This window comes from Chanodichthys erythropterus, chromosome 15, assembly GCF_024489055.1.
Source record: "Chanodichthys erythropterus isolate Z2021 chromosome 15, ASM2448905v1, whole genome shotgun sequence".
Taxonomy (NCBI): Eukaryota; Metazoa; Chordata; class Actinopteri; order Cypriniformes; family Xenocyprididae; genus Chanodichthys; species Chanodichthys erythropterus.
This window is the reverse complement of record NC_090235.1, coordinates 33,033,680-33,049,912: the sequence shown is the minus strand read 5'-3', so window position 1 is coordinate 33,049,912 and position 16,233 is coordinate 33,033,680. Positions and strand designations below refer to the sequence as shown.

Below are 16,233 nucleotides of genomic sequence, written 5' to 3'. Positions count from 1 at the left end.
TACTAAGACTGACGGAAAATGAAAAGTTGCAATTTTCTAGGCTGATATGGCTAGGAACTGTACTCTCATTCAGGCGTAATAATCAAGGAACTTTGCTGCCGTACCATGGTTCCTTGCCATATCGGCCTAGAAAATCGCAACTTTTCATTTTCCGTCGGTCTTAGTACACAATGTAACTACAGAAGAGTATTGAAACTCTTTGGTCATTTTTGAGTGAGATGCTAACGGTCTAATCAGACTCAATGAACTATGCTAAGCTATGCTAAAAGTGGTACCGCCAGACTCGGAGATCGGTTGAATGGATTTGAAAACGGTAAAACACAACTGTTTAACTCTAGGGGAGTTGGAAAATTAGCCTATTTTCAAAAAAAGTGGAGTGTTCCTTTAAGTTCTTTTATGTTTTTGTGTGCTCAAATGGTTTAAAATCACTTGAATGTTTACACTTACAGGATCTAAAACACGTGCAAATGCTAAACTTTCACTCTGTGACAGTTAAATTTTGCAATTAGTTTGATAATAACATGCGTTTGAACCATGGTGAATGGTCCATACGGATCAGGTATCAACAACAATCCCTACTTGACATTGCAAATGCTGCAATGTGATTATCACAGATGCGCACATCATGATATCGATGCTAAACCAATATATTGTGCAGCCCTGCATACTACCTATCACCACAAAACACAAACATGCTAATGTGTATTTGTATTTTAGTTTAAATGCCTTTTGAGCTATGAAGAGCAAGCTCTGAGCAATAAAAGTTTCCTCTGGTTATCTTTGTAATGGAAATGAGCTCACCATTCTTCAAGTGATCTCCGTCTTTAGAGATGATGTTCTCTGGGTCAGAGAAGTAAAGTGGGTCGTCCTCCACAGACCTGTCTTCTTCTTTCAATATTTCCTTCTTCTCACAGACCATCTCCTCAGAGTCTGTCTCAAGCCCATTTTCAAACATTCCTGTCAAATAAAGGACAAACAAATGCACACCTTTAACACTTCAGAAGACACTGAAGTGAATTGACATTTGTACATAATTGCATGTTAATTGCATTAAATGAAACTCCATTGTAGATTAGATTTATATTAAATGCAATTAGCTGAACTTTAGAGTTATTTTTTGACCCAGTTAAGTAGGACTTAAATACATCATTACTAACAAGCATTTATGGTAAGCTAAATTAAATAATTTTAATGTAATTTCTATTGAAATATGTATGTTGTATATTTAAATATATTTAATTACACATTTGTAATGTTGATTTTGCGAATCAACGTGATGAAAATCACCCCCGTGGTGAAAATCAAGCTTTTATATGTCTATGTGGTGTTTTTAATATGCTTTTAATATGCTTTTAATATGTTTTTAATAAGTCAACACAATCGCTGAGTATTTTCTCCTTAAAACTGCAGTGAAAAAAAGACAAAAATGCAGTTCAACTACCAAACTACCTTTTAACCAATCATGAAAAAATGTGAATGTCAACGAGTGGACCTCTGAGCTGGTGTGAGTGAGTAGAGGCGGGGCTAACTTACATATTCATAGAACTGCGTATACTAAATGAGGCAAGGGTGTAGAGTTACATTCAAGCTATTTTTAGGCATGAAGAATTTTTTTTTCAATGAAAAAATGTTTAAATATGTATCTTTGATGATCAAAGATGAGTTTTAAGGGATACAATTATTGACTACAGTGGGACTTTAAAATATATTAACTTTAAATGTAATATCAAATAACACACTACAGATAAAATTCTAATCAAGTGCTTTAAATGTGCTTTAGTATGTTAGCCAACATATCAAAATAAGTGTACTTCTTTAAAGCATGACAAAATATTATTAAAACAATGATTTCAAATGTACTTTATTACATTTTTACAAAGTCTACTTTTTAAAAGTGTACTTATGCGTATAGGCTGCATCAGAAATCACATACTTCCCTACTATATAGTAGACAAAAACAGCTCATGACAAAAGAAGTGTGTCCAAAGAGAAGGCAAAAAGTACCCACATGATCTACTACTTCCGGTGAGATTCTGAGGTGTGCATACAATGGACACTTTACTATCCCATGAGGCCACGGGAGAGGATTTGTATATGGTGGTGAAACGACATAACTGAGACTGGTAGGTCACATGATAATGACAACATGGCCAATGTAGTACACCCAGATTAAAAAGACACTACACGCATTTTTACTACATAGAACTAACCTTTTTAGCAGTCGTGAATCAATTACATACTTACTTATTCAGAATTAGTACCTACTCAAGAGAGTATGCACTATCGGATGCAGCCATATGAAAGTGTACTTTAAGTACTCTTAAGTGGCCTTTTATTTCATTAATATTATATTATGTGCAATAGATAATATTTTTTAAATACTTTAAAATTTGAAGCACACAAGATAATTGGGTAGCTTATTAAATATAGCTAAAGACAAAAGTATATGAACTACTGCAAATTGTTTAACTCTTCTATATGAAATATTAAAATTGACTACATTTTGATAGTGGAAAACTTGCTTACTGGCCCAAATCAAAGTAAGTCTGATGTTTAGAAAGGCAACAATACACCTCTCTCCAACAAGCAACATGACATCATATCCATCAAACACCACGGGATGCAAATGCCATTAACGAGTCATAAACCATATGCACCTTGCAAAATATGACAGTACGTCTGTTTTGTAATGTTTTTCTACCTTTCATAAGTATAAATGAAGGCAACTGCAAAGTGTTCAAGCAAAGCCAACACAGGAACAGATCCAAAGCCTAAGGTTACGTCTGCTCCAAGATAACATGTTCACGCAAGCAGCAGCATTGAAGGTAGACATAGCACACTTTCTTATTAATTTGCCTTATCAGTGGGTACAATGTTGATTTTTCATTTGCTTGCCATGCCTTTGGGTGGTACACCCGTGCAATCACAAAGTTCATTTTTCTCTGTTTGATTAATTTCATTCCTCTGTCAAAAAAAGACATTGGCTACATTCTATCAAGAGAGTCCTTTTCCCTTCCAGCTGTACATGTACTTTGATATTTGCATATTAATTTTTTTTTTTTTTCTTCAATCAAGGGGCATGGAGGAGTAGCACCCACCTGAACAAAATTAAACAGGCGTGTATTTCACCTTTGATATTAAAAAATATTCTGGCTTCAACGCTTCCATGTTTACAGGGATGAAAACTGTAAGGGTGAATATACATTCATTGAGAGAGTCTGTGTGCAAATTTGTCTTGGGAAGTGAACTAAACCTGACAAAAGCTCCCCTTAGAGATGTCCTCAGTTAGAAAAACAAGGCATGAATAAAGTATGTGTTGTTTTTTATTCCAGAACATGTTTCCACTTAGGGTTACATTTTGGGTTATGTTTCGTTTTGTGTATATATTATTAGTAAAGTGTGTGTCCGTGTGTGTGTGTGTGTGTGTGAGAGAGAGAGAGCTGTGATGTTGTGATCTGGGTTAGTAAACTCTTTCTTTTCATTAGCTTTATGAATGGCCCTTTTGTAGGAGGGAAGCAATGACTGTGTGCATGAAAGGAATCGAGACGGACATAATGAGAGGAGATGTGCTGAACAAGGTCACAGTTTTACCATATTTGACCATAAATGTTCAGACTTCCCCAGAGAACAATGTTACTGCTGAGAGGTTACTCCTCCACAGCTCAGGAGACTCAGTGTAGCTCTCACTTAGGCATAAACTTTAGTATAAAAAGATTCCTTTGAAAATTAGTTTGGAGTATAAATATATGTACATAGCAGTCGATTTAATCTTAAAATAATTTATTGGCAATTTTTAACAGAGCTTTAGGAGACACTATAGATATTAAATACATCGTTATAGTATATGAGGTTATAAGGTTTTTGAGGTAAATAACTGCAAAATGACCAGAAAATTACTGTAATATTATCATACAGTACTTAACTTTAACAAGCATTGCATCTTCATGGATAGTTTGTGACATCACAGTAAGTAAGTTACCGTAATTGTAAATAAAACTGTGAAGCTCATAACATCTATATACAGTCAAACCAAAATTTATTCAGACACCTTGAACATTTCATTCATTAATACAGTTTATTCATTATAGTTTAAAAAAAATGGTGATAAAATATGACAAGATCTCAGAGTTAAACTGTGTCAGAAAAAAACAATCAGGTCAGGTCAAAGTGTCTGAAAAAATGTTGGTTCCAAATTTTTATCAATTTTACTGATAGTCCACTGTAAGAAGAATTGTTGGGTATAATATGTCACAGTTTACTTTATTTTGCTACCCTCACTTGTCCTGCACCCAGTAGTAAAAAAAATATCAAAAATGTCTGAATAATTTTCTGTTTGACTGTAGATCAAGATATAGATATTATCAGAAACTAGAGATATTTAATTTGTGATTTTTCCCTCTATGAAACGCTTTTTACAGATTTTCAGATTTGATTTCTATACAAATCTATAGATTCTTTTTCTAAATTGCTTATTTTTTTAAGAAAGAAAGGGCAATTTGATGAATAGTAAGTTATGACATTTTTATTAAAGTTTAAATGGAGATAATTTTTTGGAATGCACTGACAAATTGTGCAAAAATTAAGACTATAAAGAAATATGAAGTTTAGTAAATAAGTTCCATTTTTTACGTTGACTTTAAATTTAACAAAAAGGTCACTATAAGCACCCACGCTGTTTGCAAACTCCTAACAATCCACCAGAAAACATTGCACTTAAAACCCAGCTAGCCACTAAAACACTTCCTCCCAAACACACACATACACACAAATCTGAAAACACACTAAGTGAAATATGCAAGTATGCGGGCATGATCTGAGTGACTGCTAATTTCATGCTTGGATTTGCTGCTCGCCTGCGATGTTGGAGGCGTGTGTTTGCATGGTGATAGCGGCCCGGCTCGGTATCAGCTGGCTTCAGTGTAGAGCCATGCTGCCCCGTCGCACACCGCAGCCAAAGCAGGACGCTCTCCAGCGCTCTAATTACACCTGAGCTAATTCAATCTGACAGCACCGAGCCGCATGGAAATCAGCCTTCTTTTCCTTGCCATTCCGGCCTGTTCCTTCTATCCTGGTATTCTACAGTATAGTTTTTTACATCTGACCAAAGATTGATGAGTTGAAAGGCATTCTATCTATTATTTTTGAAAGAAGTTGTATACAGAACGCATACAGTGCACACGATGCAAATTGTCTGTGTGCAAAGAATATAACCAACTAGATTTGTCAAAATTAATGACAGCAATATCGACTTTTAACATTTGTTTTTTGACTTTTGTTTTATTGGAGTGCCAAAAATTAAAGGGTTAGTTCACCCAAAAATGAAAATTATGTCATTAATTACTCACCCTCATGTTGTTCCACACCTGTAAGATCTTCGTTCATCTTCGGAAAACAAATTAAGATAATTTTGATAAAATCTGATGGTTCAATGAGGCCTCCATTGATAGCAAGATAATTAGCACTTTCAATGCCCAGAAAGCTACTAAAGACATATTTAAAACAGTTCATGTGACTGCAGTTGTTCAACCTTAATGTTATGAAGCAACGAGAATACTTTTTGAGTGCCAAAAACACAAAATAACGACTTTATTCAACAATATCTAATAATGGGCGATTTCAAAACACTGCTTCATGAAGCTTCAAAGCTTTACAAATCTTTTGTTTTGAATCAGTGGTTCGGAGTGATTATCCAACTGCCAAAGTCACGTTATTTCAGTAAAGGAGGCTTCGTTACATCATAAATGTTTCAAAAACGTTTCGAAATTCCAATGGTTCATGTGACTTTGGCAGTTTGATACATACTCCGAACCACTGATTCGAAACAAAAGATTCGTAAAGCTCAGTATACAGCACAGTAGTACGCCAGTATTGCATTCCGAACACACCACTTATACGGTGCTTTGTATTGCAAACATGTCCATCTTCCAAAAACTGACCTGCCTAATTTAATATCTGCAATTTTTAACATACCACAAAAATTAAGATGCATCATATACATCCTTGATTACATTTCCAAATAGAATCAAATTTTCCATGCATTTCTCTGTGTGAATGTCAGATTTGGATTCCTAAACATCGGCACAACATCAAACAAACATCTGTGGCAGCCTGGCACTGTACTGCATGCCTGATCACTTCAGTGGCATAACATCTCAGTCATTCTGCTGGGTTCTTCCCAGGAGTAGATGGGCCAGAGAGATGTAGAGAATGGAAAGAAAAGAAGAAGAAAGAGACAAAGAAAGAGTGGATTCGGAAAAGTTGTGAACCAAGAATGTCCTTTAAAGATCAACTTGAACCTCCGGGAGTAGATGTCACATTTAATTGGATGCAATCAAATAAAATCAGGCTGAGATGGATTGGAGTACAGTATTTTCACTATGGTGCACTATTGCGTATCTGGCCGTGTGTTCACGTTGTACCATTGTGCAAAAGAAGTGCACTTGTGTTGTACTTTAAATCTAAAAGAATATATATTTTTTAAAAAACTGAACTTGTAGATGATAAGATATTAATGAAATAAAATACCACTTAAGTGTACTTAAAGAGAGTCCACATTCATGACTATGTTTCTTAACACACTTAAGAACACTTTGTAATAATGTCAAATTAAGTTTTACTTTAAAATACATTTTAAATCATTGTTTTAATAAACTTATGTCATCTTTTAAAGAAGTACACTTATTTTGATTAATTGTAATTAGAAATATTTTTAAATTACATGTTTCAATGTCCTAATTAAGTGTCAAAAAGCTTTTTAAACTTTTAAAGTTGCATTTTATATAATTTTATACAATAAAACACTTTCATTTAATTGTTTAAAAAAATACAAATAAGTGTACATTCAGTTCACGCATAAATATATTCTTTTAACATATATTTTTCCATAATAAGTACTCTTTTTTTAAAAGTATACCAAAATGTACTTCTTATTCACAAGGGTATGGTAGTGTAGTTAATGTGTTTTTCATTTTTACCCAAGAACCTAAAGCTAAGAATATCATATTATGTAACACTTTATTTGCAGTGTCATCAAAATATGTTACATGTACTTACTGTAGTAAAAATAGTAAACTTCGACCAAGCTTGAAGAATTTCACTATCAAGCTTTTATTGTCATTGCATCGGGATGCAATGAAATTTCAGAGACTACACAGAGGTGCTACAATACTACCCTCACATAAACCACAATAACATAATCACAGTCCATGTATAAACCTGAATGATGCAGATAAGACAAAGAAAGTGCAGTTAAAGGTGCAAAAGTTATTGCACAGTCCACAGAGAGTGCCATTAATAAATAGTGCAAGGCATCTTGGAGAAAAACTATTTGAAAATCTTATATTGTTTGCTATGTACTAAAGTTTCAAAATTAAGTAAAACCAACTCAACTTTATGACACTGGTGCAAAGTAAACTTCAAATGAGTAAGTAGAAATTACTCAACAAACTCTGATAGACCAGGTAAAATTTACTTATTCTCTTTGTTAAGCCTAAAGTATATTTGTGTAAGCGAGGGTCTGTGCACAGTGCACGTGAAACGAAATTCGTCATCAGAAGTACTTTGTACGCGTAAATCGCATGTGCGCATTTAATTTTTTTGCAGTAATTAGTTTATCCACAAGGTGGTATCAATGCCCAGGGGCCGTCGATTCACAAGATAGTTGAATAAAAACTGAATAAACAGAACAGACTGGAACACATGCAAGCTACAGCGACAATGGACACCTACATAGACGAGAGATTGTGCGAAGAGGTTAGAAAGTACCCTCATTTGTACAACTCTAGCATTAAAGAACACAAAGATGTTTACATGGGTTGTAACTCGTGGCGAGAGAACTGCGCATACGTCGAACGCCTGTGTACACATACGAGTCAAATGAAGTATACTTTCCAATGCTGTGGATTCAACTATGCGCATACACTAACGTATAGGCGTAAAAAACGAAATATACCCAGGGCTTTAATATTACATGATTTAGTTAAGTAGATTTCACCTGATTCCATATATGTGAAATTTACTAAAAAAAGTAATATGCAAAGACTTGCAAAAGAAAAATTTTTCCTTTTCTTTTCATTTTTTTTCAGTGTGTGATTGTTGGGAAGAATAAAAAAAATGACTAATTAAAGTTACAATGAGAACTTTTTTTTTTCTTTTAGCATACAGAAGCCCCATCACCATGTTCCCATAATACCCCAATATACACATGCTCAGTCCTTCCTTTGTGTTGCTGGATCTTTAAATGAGATTATATGAACGATTAGTACACAGCCTAGAAACACAAATAAGGTTCAGATCACATCCTATAATACACTCTCTTATCCTTGAACTAGTATTTAAGGGAGAATTGTAGGAACAATGGCTCATATTAGAGCTGACATCTGGATGGAGAAACTGTGTTAACTGTGATTGGAGAGGAAACACAATGACCTACAGCACCCTTGTCTGAAAAAAAAAAACGATTCTGACTTCAAAGATCTGAATTATCTGCTCACAATCACTGAAACCCAACAAGAAATCAATCCACCATAAGATAATCAATTACATTAATTAGAGCTAAAGTCTCCATTATACAGGCATTTACTCTACTGAAAGGTAAATTTCCATTAAAGTATTTTATAAGACAGAGATTGAGGACATGATGTTTCATTTATGTATCAACTCAGATCATTTGTCTTGGAAAATAATCTGAGATCTCTGTCTTTTAAATGGAGAGACTTCAAAATCTCTTGTGAAAGTCTGCAGGAGATCCACGTGAGAGTCTGGGTTGTTTTCCCAGGAGAAAAATCTTAGAAAAGGCAGCCTTACACATAAGTCTCCATTTGTTATTTTTTCATTTATTGTCTGGGAGAAACAACTGAGTTATTGAGGAGATCTCCTTTGTGATTTATCTGTCATGATCCTAATTCTGTTAATTCTTCATGGCAAATAAAACACTCCAAACAACTGACATATCAAATCCTTGATATAAACAGAAAGCACAACTAATAATTAAGCTTTAACAGAATTCAAGCATCCTGGAAGCACACTGTGCAATCACTAAGGTAATTAAAGAACTTAAAGGCTGTCATTTGATATCAACAGCTTTGCAGACTGAACCCCAAAAGCACTTTGAATTATGAACTTTTAAGCGCAGTTCGCAAAAGATGCTTGCACAAACTTCAGCTATCACCTATTAGTGCCCCGGATTTGTGCCATTAGCGATTTTCCACTCCGCATTTAAAAGCATGCCATCACATTTGCTGTGGAGGTGCTGAAGTTAAAATTAGACCGCAGAGCTCTCTAATCCCAACAAACACTCTATATTGTGGCACCAGAAGCCACTGTACAAGCAAACATATTTGGCTTTTCAAATAACTCATTTATTAAGCATTTTATGAGACTTTTTTTTTTTTGCCAAATACCAGATTATTTGACCATTTCCCATGTTTAACATCTTTGTTTGGATAGACACTAATCATTAAAAAACTAATCCAAAAAGCAAAAAGCTCTGAGCTCTGCTGCACTTATATTTACTGTAGCCTATATATTTCTCTCTCCATAACTTAAGCAATATTTAAACCACCTGACCCAGTCAAAATCTCAGCACTTCCCTACAGGTAACAGACTAAGTAACATACAGTAAACAGAACTCTTAGCATTCGGAGAAGATATATTTCATTTCCACAACTGTCCAGGAGAGAATTTGCTTAATATAAAATAGTATTAGGAGGAGAAGACTTTTAGGACAAAAACTAATAGCTAAATATGCTAAAGCTAAAAAAGTGAAATTGTGTTTTTTATGTTTTATTGCTGATTAGATATTGTTCAAATGTAATCTTGATCAACACTTTTGGCTATTTCTGTCTTTCCCCATCTAAGTAGACAGCAGTTACCAAGATGGCTGCCAAGTAAAATGACATGACTTAAAGGGACATTGGTGTAACTCGAAGGACAAGCTCTTTAACAAATCTTCAGTACAAACACCCTAATTGAGCCGTCTTTTTGTTCCCATTCAAAACCAACCACCAGTTTGTGCATCTGACAACAGTTATTGATTTAACATCATTGAATTCTAAAGGCTCAATGAAGGTGAGGAGAATAAAAGTGGCGTGTTCCCTTAGAGCCGCTGGACCTCACTGATAGGACATCTAGCGCAGCAGGGGCATCAATGATTAAGGCTCGTCAAATAAACATCTTGCTTATCTTGTTTTTGGCATTGATTCTGTCGGCCTCTTTTAGAGCTACTGTCCCAGAGGCTGCCTACAGATGCCGTTTAAGGACAGCCTTTTGTACATTGGTCTTTTTGTCTTTTTTTTTTTTGGTTGTATTTTGTATTGGTTGACTGATACAGAAGTTTCAATAACTGGAGCCAATATCTACTGAATAATTAAAATATTTCCATTTCAAATATTTTGGCACAATGGCATGATGCAATTCATAAAATAAATTATGTTTTTCTTGACTTTTTCATTCTTTGTTGGACTCAGTGTGCGGCCAGCTACCTTTTTTGTTCATGTGTCTATTTCATATATTTTCAAATAAAAATGTTCTATTTATCAAAGAATCCTGAAAAAAAGTGCACAGCTGCACAACTTTTTTCATCATTGATAATAATAAGAGATGTTTCCTGACATAAAAAAGTTATATTATATATATATATATATATATATATATATATATATATATATATATATATATATATATATATATATATATAATTTTCCACAATATTACTGTTTTAACTGTATTTTTGATCAAATAAATGCAGCTTATGTGAGCATAAAAGTGACTTTTAAAATATTCTAAAAATCTTACCAATCCCGAACATTTGAATGTTAGCATGTAAATATTAGGGATGCAACAATACAGTTAGCCCACGCTCCAATACATACCTCATTTTTTTTAACCACGGTTTTCTGTTCGGTTCAGTTCTGATGGCTTGGCACATCAGAGTTTTTTTGGTTATTCTATGCTTTAGGCGAAAAGAACAGTAAGAGGTTAAGGAGAAAAAATACTTTTTATTGCAATACTCTTTCTTTATTTTACTTTAAAGCAAAAAATCCACTTTTAGTGTATTGTATAATATTAGATAAATATATTTAAAAATTAACACTGGCAGCTCACAACTTTATAAATTGTAAAAAAAAAAATATGAGACCAGAAATGCATCACGTAAAAATAAATACATACATAAATAAATAAATAAATAAATAAACCTACCTATTAACTAAAGTCTGTCACGTGACAAAAGAACGAACAATTCGGACCCCAAGACTCCAGAGGTGAACAAATAATTTATGTTTCCTTGAGGTGTATGGCTTATAAAGTTAAACTCTTAAGTTTAAGTGCTGATCAAATTGGCGTAAAAGGTAAAATTGTCCTTTTGACATATGTTAATATGGTTTTGAGGAAAAACGCGAAAGTGACTGTGCATAGAGTCCTTTCGGAGAGAAATAAAACATACAGAAATTTAAACTCAAAACCCAAAAAAAAGGGCACTTCACAAATGGGTACTGAACCGTGGAATGTACTGTACTGAATGGTTCAATATTATATTGAGAATTGTGGCATCCATAATATATATTATTGAACCATTCAGTACATAAAACATACAGAAATAAATATTTTTATATCAAAAATATAAAAAATGTCTAAATTTTTTATATCATATATTTTAAGTAGTGGGTACAGGACACTATAGTTCATTTATGTAAGTGAGGATAGCAAAAAGTAAACTGTGAAAATTCTTCATACAGTGGACTACCAGTAAAACATTTGGGACCAAAAATTATTCAGACACTTTGACCTGATCATGTTATCTGACATAATTAAGATTATTTTTTTCTGACACAGTTTAACTCTGAGATCTTGTCATATTTTGTTATCATTTTTTTTAAACTATAGTGAATAAACTGTATTAATGAATGAAATGTTCAAGGTGTCTGAATAAATTTTGGTTTGACTGTATATAATTACAAATTCTATGCTTTTTTATTACTATTTTGGTAGTCATTTATATTGTATGGTTTTAATAAAAGTAACATAATTTATTGGTGTTTTATCATATTGCATTTGCACCATTTAAAAAAAAAAAAAAGTTACTCAAGGCCAAGCATTACAGTGATTTTAACCCTTTCCTTTGCTCCCTTTGCAAAGCCTCTTGTGGCTTGTTGCTTTAGACTAGAATCCAGGTATTACTACTGAGTTGTGGAACTGTTCTGTGCAACTAACAAAGACAAACAGTGGCTACATTCCTAAACTGTTCGGATGTCTCGCAGCGTTCCTAGAGAAGGGTGGGACAGGCGCGTGGCGTTCCTGTCCTGTCCTCTCCATCTCCCCTCCTCCTTTTGCAGCCTAGTGAGCCACAGCACTTCATAGCTCATTAGTGCTGAACAGATGCTGGGGAGAAAGTTGGCACGCAATAAGCCCTCTCTTCATATTGCACTGATCTGTGAGAGATAGCTCACGAATGAGGGATGCCTCACGCTGACAGTTGGCAGATGAAGTTAATCAAAACGGATTAAAAAAAGAATAAAGGAGAGGCAACAAATCTGACATCCTTGATAGGGTATAATAATGAAATAAATTATCATATTTTGACAGCACAAAGTTAGCGCCGACAACTACCAATGACAGCCACCAAATAAATAATTGAAGTGTTATGAACAATGAGAGAAAGAGGAATACTTTGACAGTTCACTGCTGCAAGAGCTGAGAGACTAGCTTATGTGATAAAACTTCATTAGTGGTTACACCATATTGAAAGAGTTACACATTCAGTACAGTGGCGCCATTTGGACACTTAAGTTACACTTATGGTTCCATTTGTCCTCGGAAGTGGAAAAGTCCTAGTGCCCAGTAGGAACTTTTAACTTGAACGCCCCCTCAAGTCCTATTTGTGACTTGGAAACTCGAGGGGAAGCACAACAACCCCAGAATCTTCAGAATCCAATATGGCTGCTCAGTGCATCAACCGTACTGAAACAGTAGTACTTTATTGTTTATTAGCACTTCTGTTTCTCTTTGTCTAAATAAACTCAGTGATGCACACAATGTCCAACCTCTTTTTGAGTACATGATACTCGGCATTATCTGCGCAAAATATGTGTTTGTATTCAAAAAGAGCAAGCACAACAAAGGTCTGCCTGGATGCATCCATGTTAGCTTTTTGACCCGTTTACTGGAACGCGATCAACTCGGGTGTGACGTAATTTCCAGCTACGATTCCAGCACCATGTCAATATCACTGAATTAAATTTCAAAATATCAATTATTAACTCTCAGTTAACTTATCTGAGTCATTTCTGAAATTACTTTTTTACTATCAAGGTGATTTTATTGGATGTATGAAGTCGGTTCACCTCATGTTCAAACTGGTATCATAACAAAGCAACCACAGGTATGTCTTATTATGACCATAATCATTTACTTTTGGAGCCGCCACATTTTCTGAAGGAGTTTATTTTGTATTAATGATGGCCTGACCTGATTATATGGATTTCAGTTAAAAATATTTAAATATGGGAGATGAAAGAGATGAAGAGTGAATCGTTTTTCTCTTGCATTAGAGACAAGGCACTTTGTCAATTTGTAAATCTACAGTTTAGCTGTCAAAATACAAAGATAACATGCAGAATCAGTTATTTACTGTTATAAGCATTGATAGATAATAAGAATGCCCTCAAGTTTAAAAAAAAAAAAAATATATATATATATATATATATATATGCTAGTATACGAAAACCAAACCAAGACTCGTCGCATTCAGGCTTTTTAATCCGCTGTCATTTATTTGGCGCACCCGGCATGTGCTGACCAACAATTTGGACAAATTTACACTGCGTTTGGCCGTGGAGGTGATAGAGGTTGAGATGAACAGCTGGTACCAGCCTGTGCTGGAGATGCTGATCTGATAGCACTGACGGCTACTCTCCCACCAAGACACCTTGGCCATCCAATCTCACTTTACCATCAAACTCTTATTACAATAAAACCTTAAACACCAGCAGAGGGGGAGGGCTGCATGGGAAAAGAAAAAAGATGACCCAAAATGCCCTTTTTATCTCTCCATAAGGAGAAAGACAGATCCTTCAATAGGGCTAAAATAGTGGGAGAAAAGAAAATACATAATTTATCACCATATTATCTGAATATCCAGGCGGGCTAATAAAGAGAGTGCGGACTGACTATTCCTTGTCTTATCATGCGAAGTGGAGGATGGGGGAGGGATTATCAGGCTGGAACAGACTGCTGGCCTGGAATTCTAATGGTAATAATGGGGTCTCTGATGGTATATCTTCCCCAGCTTATCTAACCCATTATCTGCCCTTATCGTCACAGTCATCAGGGCAAATTAATGGAGCTCTTTCAGTGCTCTCGCTTTATCTGCTTCACAGAGGGCACACCAGAGAATGGAATAGGCAAAATATGAAAATCCAGGGTGAATCGCCAGGGTTCAGATAACGGGGCAAAGTGCGTTCAATTGGGAACAAAATGTAACAAAAAAAAGAGAGGAGCATCTCTACCCATAACAACCTCTTTGTCCTTTGCTATGAGCAGGTGGCTGGTAAAGCTGTGCTCCTTACAGGTGCTGCTGCGCTCTCTAGCCTACAGTCATTTCAAGAACTCTCTGCTCTGTGCTAGTGTTTCAAATCACTTCAGAAATATGTGGGACACGTCTGCAGATTGAGATATCACAACAACTGCCTTCTGTATAATGCAGACCTTGAAAAGCAGAAAACAGACATGATGAAGGCTGATATGCCTGGACTGTTAAGCAAACAGTCTCAGCACTATAAAAACTCCAGTGCCGTATGCCAAGACTGAAAATAAATAACATATTTTGGAGACCTGTCCTTGTTATTTCAAGTTTGCTTCAATAAAAATTGAATTGCCACCAAGCGTCAACCAATGTAGTTCCAAGATGTATATTTTGCAATGTTTGCCTTGTTCAAAAAGAGTTGTTGCAATTTTAAAAACTTCCAGATTGCGCTATTTTCACTCCAAAGACTTTTTTTTTTCATTACATTAATTTCTCAAACAATAGAAAATAATCTTTTTTTCTTCCTGACAAGATTATAAGTGTAATTTTCAAGTGTATATTTTAACTGTATTAAAGGTAATAATAATGCACATTGCATGCAGCCATTCAGACAAATCAAGAGTTCCTAACTTTCCAAAGATCTCAAAATTAAAAAAAAATAATAATTTCTATTACAATATAATATAAAAGAAGAATATCAGTTATTTCATACAATGAAACAAAACAAGCCTTTGATTTCTGATCCACAATAGCTCCGATCACAAATCGATGCATTTAAAATGTGTTTAAAGAAACGTTTGTGTATCAACTTTAGCTGAACTAAAACTACTATAAACAACTGTCATCTTTTGAGGAAAAAAAAAGCATGAGGAATATCCGCGTTGGCAAACTCACGTTTGAATTGCTTTGGGTTGCTCTGTTTCCTCCGGGACATTCCTGCTCCGCGCGCTGGTCTCGAGATTAAAAAATGATACCGCGATTCATCCAAACACAGATAAACGCGCTGTCTGTAAGACTCGGATGTGTTTCAGTGTCTGTCTGATTCCAGTCAGGGTTAGCTGGTGTCGTCGTGTAGAGGGTTAAGTTGTGTTGTGATCCGAGCGCACACTGACAGCGCAGATGAGCGCGTGTTGTGCTTTTGTTGCAGGAGGTTTGAGCGCAGCGGTGCGCCGTAGAGCTGCAGCAGCACTCACACACTCCACACACTACAGCCAAGTTACATTCACTGCGCTGTAGTATTTTAATAGATCCTCGTTTTTCTTTTTTCTTTCTTTTTTTCTTTGCTCTCTGGATGGTTTTGTATGAGGTTTAATTAAATACGGTGTAAATGTAACTTTCTGGGTTATTGTGAGTTTTGTTTTTGTTTGATTGTTTGTAAAAAAAGTGGTACAGCCAATAGGTTATTTATTGTTTTGTTTATCAAATTAGCTGGACATTTTTTAGAAAAACACAATGTAAAAGGTTACACTGAACAGGTCTTAAAACCGTGTAGGCTACTATTTCTGCAGTATACAGTATGCATACTTTGCGTGGTTTGCAAATTTTGATAATTTATGGGATGTTATGACTGGATAATTTACTGCACTTTGCTAAAATGTACTGCATGCAACAGAGGCCTCGTCCCAAATGGCACCGTGAAGTCCTCCTCTAAGTCCACACCTGACATTGGTCCTGCAAGACATCAAAATAGACATCAAGTGCACCATTTGAGA

General features: G+C 35.1%; 1 protein-coding gene across 1 annotated transcript in view; it reads right to left on the bottom strand.

Annotated features, from left to right (window-relative positions):
- Window positions 1-15,653, bottom strand: part of zfpm2b (zinc finger protein, FOG family member 2b) — a 57,051-nt gene extending 41,398 nt beyond the window's left edge. The window contains exons 1-2 of the mRNA XM_067412081.1: window positions 15,416-15,653; window positions 802-957 (exon numbers count right to left, since the gene is read on the bottom strand). Of these exons, the coding sequence (XP_067268182.1) occupies window positions 802-957; window positions 15,416-15,455 (196 nt within the window). The 5' untranslated portion in view covers window positions 15,456-15,653. The remainder of the gene's footprint in view (window positions 1-801; window positions 958-15,415) is intronic.
- Window positions 15,654-16,233: the final 580 nt, after the last annotated feature.